This window comes from Triticum aestivum, chromosome 1A (genome assembly GCF_018294505.1).
Source record: "Triticum aestivum cultivar Chinese Spring chromosome 1A, IWGSC CS RefSeq v2.1, whole genome shotgun sequence".
Taxonomy (NCBI): domain Eukaryota; kingdom Viridiplantae; phylum Streptophyta; class Magnoliopsida; order Poales; family Poaceae; genus Triticum; species Triticum aestivum.
The window spans coordinates 506,128,537-506,135,415 of NC_057794.1; the positions used below are offsets into that span (position 1 = coordinate 506,128,537).

Here is a 6,879-nt window from a genome sequence, read left to right on the forward strand (position 1 = left end):
CAGTTGTCGTCGAACGTGGGTTGTTCCCTGCGTTTTTTTTTGTGCGGGATCGTAAGATGGGAGGTCGAACGAGGCGGGGGGATCGAACGAGGTGGTCGAACCATCACGACGTTCGATCCCCCTTTAATATATAGTAGAGATAAGCAGAAGCAAGCGATATCTACCGTGCAAATTCCATATTTACACGCAGTTGTAATTAAGCAGAAGCAAAGAGATATCTGCAGCATAAATGAATTATTTCTATTTCTTATCCGCAGTTATAACCACAAGCATGCAGAAGCGACCGGTATCTGCAGCTTAAATGAATTATTTCCATATTTCACCGCAGTTATAATTAAGCGGAAGCAAAGCCATATCTGCAGCATAAATGATTTTATTTCCATATTTAACCGCAGTTATATTATATTTAAGCAGAAGCAAGCGATATCTCTAACATGAATGATTTATTCCACTTTTCATCCGCAGTTATAATCAAGCAGCAAATCTTTTGGCTAACATCACACGTCGGTCGCGATATATCCACCGTATCGTACGCACGTAAGGGAGGCTGATACGTGTATAAATGGTTCATTTCCATATTTAGACGAACACACACACAAAAAAAAGCACAGCCCAAAATTCTACCGAACCATCACCGCCGAGCGAAGACGGATCCTTGCCACGCGGCACGCCCCGGCGTCGGCCGATCGTCCATCGCGACGGATTTGGTGGTCTGAACGTAACCGCCGCAGCCCGGCGATGGAGGCGACGCAGTCGGCCGCACGCATGCACGTACAGGCGCACGCGCATCGATCTGCATGCAGTCGTGCGGTTTGGTGGCTTGCCGTTGATATGGCAGGCGCACGCCTCCCACCTCTCACGTAATCTATCCTTCGGCAGTTTGCGCCACTCGCGCGCATTGCCTTCCCTCCGTCCTGAACCTTTTCCTATATAAAGGGACCAGCCCCCCACGGACATCAGGAGATTACAACAGCAGCTACGATCGGCTGCTGCGCACCGATCGATCTCAGAGTCCACGAGGCATTAGCTAGAGCTAGAGGAGGGCAGAGCTCAGGGATAGAGTGCAGATAGAGAGATAGAGAGAGGGAGGGAGATCTCCTGGACGATCCGTCGAACATGTATCATGGCGGCCCGGGCATGTCTCCTGCTGCCGCCGGCGGTCGTGGCGGCACGGCCAGGAAGGTCGCGCCATGGATCCTCGCCTGCGGCTTCCTGCTCTGCTCGTCCGTCCTTTTCCTGGGTGAGTTAATTCAGCCGACGAACCATCGTCCGCCTGTACTGTAATTTCTTCTTCTTCTATTCGATTCCTTGAGCTCGATCGTTGATGAACATACTCGCCTCTTCCTCATACAGTCATACGCAAGTACGTAAGGTCGTCTCCTAGATCGCATCCCGGCGAATCCAGTCAGAGTCAGTCATCAGCTCGCCTGTATTTTCTTTGGTTTTCATTTTTCAGTCTGCAGACGCATCTTCAGTTTTTGTGAAGAAATTACCAGGACTCGTGTTTCCTTCTTCCTTTCCTGTTTCGGCACCATGCATGAATGCCCCAATCTGTTCTTCAACATGCCTGAATTTTCCTTTCCCTACACCCAAGCCGGTGGTTATCTGTCGATATTCAGCGACTCGCTAGCTTGTAGTTGTAGACGCATGTTCAGTTTTCTGGAAGAAATTACTAGACTCGTGCCTCCTTCTTCCTTTCCTGTTTTGGCATGAACGTCCCAATCTGATTTCCACCTGCCTGAAATTTACTTTCTATACACCCAAACATCTGAATTTGTTGGCGGTTTGAGCCTGCAATCTGTTATGTCCTTGGTTGCACCCTGGCTAGGATAAAGGATTTCTGTTTATTGGAGGGAGGGGGAGAGGATCCTTGAGGATAAAGATGGCGCCAACGGCCAAAATGCTTGCGTCCGTTAACTATGGCTTGCGGTGTAGGTAGTCAGTAGAGCCGTAGAGGCGGTGGTTGTCAGGCTTAATTATTCCTTGTGTTCTTGGTGGGGTTTCTGTAAAGAATATAATCCCGGGTAGGGTAACAACAACGCATGCATGATTGGCTGATTGCTTTCATTATTATGTTGATATATTGTATTCTACTCCATTACGGCTGGTATTTCTTTATGCCATTCCATAGCGTGTTAAACAAAAGCAATCCGTTTTAGTTACCTAATCACGTCGATTATATTAAGGGGCGCCCCTGCCTGTCTGAACAGAAACTGCAAATTGCAGACATAGTTTAGACTATTGGATATGAATGATGCACCGAAATAGGCGTGCTTAGACCAACTCTGTTCTCACCATGAATCATGCATGCTTGCGTTGCAAACATGTCGGCCAATAGATTAGTGATCACAAGTTTGGGCTGGCCTACCTAAAAGACATTATGAGTCTTTGATTGTCATTTATTTTGTATTAGTAGCGGTTGCATCTCAACCCAATAGAGTATTCTGCCAATCATATTTCTGCGTGACGTCCAAAGGTAACCCTCTTTTGCAGCGATGCTTAAATCAAATACTCCCCCCGTTCGGAATTACTCGTCCAAGAAATGAATATATCTAAATGTATTTTAGTTGTAGATACATTCATTTTTGTGACAAGTAATTCCGAACGGAGGGAGTACTTGTTAGTCTCACTCTCATCAGACAACCTAAGCCCTAGGTCAAATGTTTGTTGTACTAAATATATAGCAAAGTTTCTGTCTATACGCAAAAGCACAAATAGGCAAGAAAGATTGTAGTCTTTGCTGAGAACTTGATCCCCATGCATCATCATGTATCTTATCCTTGAGCTTTCATGAACCTACTACTCAAACTTGTCTATATTTGCACATATCAATTAGCTTAAGCCCAAAGTCAAAACTAAGTTTGTTGTCCTAGATAGCATCATTTCCATATTAAAACACAGGAGGAAAGAAGGTTTATGAATAATCCAAGCTGGCCACTCGATTCCCATTGAATGCATCACTGTATATCGCATACTTGAGCTTTCATGGACCAGCTCTAGTTAGGCAGCTAAGAGATGCTATGGATCCAGATAAGACCATTAAGCCATTGATTTAAACACAATAGACCCCTATACGCTACAAATTGGACTACAATTAATCGCAAGAGTGAACATTACTGAATTAGAAAAACTCTGTTGAAAGCGAAATGTTTGGACCATGACGCATGCATCAACTTGCCCTTTTCTTTTTTCCCAACCATGTCTCCGACTTCAACCCTGACATCGACTGATACTGTTGACAACGAGTTGAAAAAGTGTTTATATCCATCGCATGCTCACCTAAAGTTGAATGTATGCATGGTAGGGTTGGCCCATTTCAAGTCCTAGGTAGGAAAAGATGTTACAGTAAGGTTGGCTGTGTACAGACTAAACTTAGAACTTTTGTGGACACGATCAATTCTTCTCTCGTGGCAGTAGAACCGTTCCTTTTGCTAAACTAGGGTGTCAGTTCGTGTAAGCCTAGTCGTTGACCTACTCCTTTGTTCTTCGTTTGATAATGCTTCAGAAATATGATTTGAAATTGTTGAATGCAATGCTACACAACCTACCTATTCTGGAAACATATATATCAAATTGGTTAGGTAAAACATGAATACGAAGACGGTTAATTAAAGATTGCATCATTCCTCTAGAAACTTATTTCTATTCTTACATTGGTTAATTCCCTTGATGGTACGCGCGCGTGAACCATATATGATGCATGATGGTTAAATTACTTCTGATCTAGTATGAAAGAGCAACGAAATTTAACATTTTCTCATGTGAAAATGCAGGAGCTGAAGGCGCCATTGGTGTGAACTACGGCATGATCGCCAACAACCTGCCGACGCCGGACAAGGTGATCGCCATGTACAAGGCCAACAAAATCAGCTACGTCCGCCTCTTCCACCCGGACACGACCGTCCTCACCGCGCTCCGGGGCACGGGCATCGGCGTCGTCCTCGGCACGCTCAACGAGGACCTCGCCCACCTCGCCTCCGACGAGTCCTTCGCGGCCTCGTGGGTGGCCTCCTACGTCAAGCCCTTCGCCGGCGCCGTGACGTTCCGGTACATCACGGCCGGCAACGAGGTCATCCCGGGCGACCTTGGCACGCACGTCCTCCTCGCCATTAGGAACATCGAGACCGCGCTCAAGGCGGCGGGCGTCACCGGCGTCCCGGTCACGACGGCCGTGGCCACGTCAGTGCTGGGCGTCTCGTACCCGCCGTCGCAGGCCGCGTTCTCTGAGGCGTCGGCGCCGGTGATGGCGCCGCTGGTGGCGTACCTGTCGGCGAAGAAGGCGCCGCTGCTGGTGAACGTGTACCCGTACTTCGCGTACGCGGCGGAGCCGGAGACGGTGCAGCTCGGGTACGCGCTGCTGGCCGGGTCGAGCGCGACGTCCAAGATCAAGGTGGCAGCTGTGGCGGACGGCGGGCTGGTGTACACCAACATGTTCGACGCGATCCTGGACGCGGCGCACGCGGCGGTGGAGAAGGCCGGCGCGCAGGGGCTGGAGCTGGTGGTGTCGGAGACCGGGTGGCCGTCGGGCGGCGGCGGGACGGGCGCCACCGTGGAGAACGCGGCGGCGTACAACAACAACGTGATCCAGCACGCGGCGTCGGGCGCCGGCACGCCGCGGCGGCCGGGCAAGGCCGTGGAGACGTACCTGTTCGCCATGTTCAACGAGAACCAGAAGCCCGAGGGCACGGAGCAGCACTTCGGGCTCTTCCAGCCGGACATGAGCGCCGTCTACCCCGTCGACTTCGCCGCCGGCGCCTACTGAGGACTGAACGACGACTGGGACCGTACAGCACCGAGATTTAGTTTTACTGCTACCGCACAGATTAATTCGTTTACAGTTTACTCGCTCGTTTAGTCACAGGTTTATCACTTTAATTTACAGCAGCTCTGTACATGTGTAGTGCATGATGGTACACGGCATATATATACTACGGGGAAGAGCTCATTGCTCTTTGGTTATGACGAGTGCGTTGAATCTGATCTCTATTGCTACTGATGCTGTTCAATTTGCTCTCCCGTGTGCTTGAAAAGTAAAATTCATATTACTCCCTCTGTTTCAAATTACTCGTCGTGGTTTTAGTTCAAATTACTAAAACCACGACGAGTAATTTGGAACAGAGGGAGTACCTTGGAAGAATTTAAGACAGATATCCCAGGTACTTGCACCATTTTTTATAAGGGAGGCAAATATAATGTATACTTCAACATTTTCCATATGAATCTAAGAAAAATCTTGTGAGCCAGAGTATTAGTGCTACTTATCATTTTTGTTCTGCGCTATATTTTTTTGCGGGTGCTTGTTATGCGCTACTAACTGCATAATTGCTGCCTGCTAGTGCTGATCGATCCATCAGCCGTATGAGTAGCTAGGAATCAATTTCTGAAGCAGGAGATGTTTTTTTTTGTAGCTGTTCATGAAGGTTAGGAGTCTGTTTCTGCTCTTTTGTAGTTGATCTATATGCTCTATTTTGACATTCAAAGGGACAAAGGAAAGTCAAATTAATCATGTCACAAGTAAATGTAGCAAGTTGCGGTGAGGCTGTGATGAAGTATCAGCGTTGCTATACACACGACACATATGTGCCCGATGCCTGGACGATCCAACGTGGCAGCACCTACAGCGAGCATGCACGCTTCACACAATTTTTTTTAAAGCTGCTGCCCAGCGCTCTTGGGATGGAAGGTGTCGTCTGTAGATCGTGCGGTTCTGTCGTGCATGAAGCAATTTCGATGAAGTATTTCACACTTATGCCAAGAGGCCCTAGGTTCAGCACGGCCCTTTTGCATTGCCCTGGTATGGGAGCTTCTAGCATTGGGCTGTCTCTTTCCTTTTTGATTTGTAGCAACATTACACAAGTGTGTACAAAAAATGCATCCGGCCTGCAGGTCAACTTGAGCAAGTCGGCGGTAATCCCTATTTGTTGTTCCGACGATGAGAAGGCCTTGGCTGCGACTACCCTGGCCTGTGATCTTGGCTCCTTCCCGTGCCGCTACCTGGGGATGCCGCTTTGTCTCAGAAAGCCTTCCGCGGCCCAGCTGCACACCATGGTGGAGCGCATTGCTCAGAGCCTGCCGAACTGGAAAGCTGCTTCCTTGCCGAAGAGCGGACGGCTCATCCTCGTTCTTTCTGTTCTCTGTTCGGTTCCCATCCATGCGATGCTTGCACTATCACTACCAATGAAGACAATTCATGCCATAAACAAGATCATCCGTGGGTTCTTATGGTGTGGCAAGAAGGAAGCGAGTGGTGGAAATTGCTCGGTGGCCTGGAAAACAGTCTGTACGCCAAAGTGGGCGGGCGGGCTAGGCATCCCAGACCTGGCTTGGCTCAATGTTGCCTTACAAGCCAGATGGCCTTGGCTACAGCATGTGGATAAGAACAGACCATGGAGCGAGTTCGACATCAAAGTTCCGAAGGAATCGACTGCAATCTGCAATGCGGCAACCAAGATTTCAGTAGGAGACGATAGCCTGACCCTCTTCTGGGAGGATCGCTGGCTAAATGGATATCGCATTGCGGAAATCGCCCCGCAAATCTATGAGGTCGTCCCTCCGATCAAGAGAAGAACGAGAACCCTAAAGGAGGCTATCACCTTTGGAATCTGGACATCCGATATCAAACCAGACCTAGGCCCGCAGGCCCTAGGGCAGTATCTGAACCTGTGGCCGAGAGTTCAGGAGGTAATATTGCATGATGACGTACAAGATGTGGTGTCCTGGTGTTGGGAGCCTGGTGGCATGTACTCGCCCCGGTCTGCCTACGCGGCGAAATTCGCTGGCAGAGAGGTGTCAGCCACAGCGCAGTTTACGTGGAAGTCCAAAGCGCCGCTGCGCTGCCGCTTCTTCCTTTGACCTGCCATGAAGAACATGTGCTGGACA

At 49.0% G+C, this 6,879-nt stretch overlaps 1 protein-coding gene across 2 annotated transcripts; it reads left to right on the plus strand.

The window, feature by feature from the left end:
• The first annotated feature begins 933 nt into the window (after nucleotides 1-933).
• LOC123060944 (putative glucan endo-1,3-beta-glucosidase GVI) lies at nucleotides 934-4,959 on the plus strand. 2 transcript variants are annotated; one of them, XM_044483806.1, is made up of 3 exons: nucleotides 934-1,240; nucleotides 1,354-1,410; nucleotides 3,774-4,959. In XM_044483806.1, exons 1-3 carry the CDS (start codon nucleotides 1,117-1,119, stop codon nucleotides 4,760-4,762), a joined length of 1,170 nt encoding a protein of 389 aa, XP_044339741.1. In that variant the 5' UTR covers nucleotides 934-1,116; the 3' UTR covers nucleotides 4,763-4,959. The 2 variants fall into 2 exon arrangements, with proteins under 2 accessions (XP_044339741.1, XP_044339742.1); XM_044483807.1 differs by lacking the exon at nucleotides 1,354-1,410 and having other exon boundaries at nucleotides 935-1,240.
• Nucleotides 4,960-6,879: the final 1,920 nt, after the last annotated feature.

Coding starts and splice junctions, on each gene's coding strand:
- LOC123060944 (XM_044483806.1), top strand. CDS start 1,117: ATGTATCATGGCGGCCCGGGCATGTCTCCTGCTGCCGCCGGCGGTCGT. Junction 1,241..1,353: donor CTCGTCCGTCCTTTTCCTGG/GTGAGTTAATTC, acceptor TTCCTCATACAG/TCATACGCAAGTACGTAAGG. Junction 1,411..3,773: donor TCCCGGCGAATCCAGTCAGA/GTCAGTCATCAG, acceptor GTGAAAATGCAG/GAGCTGAAGGCGCCATTGGT.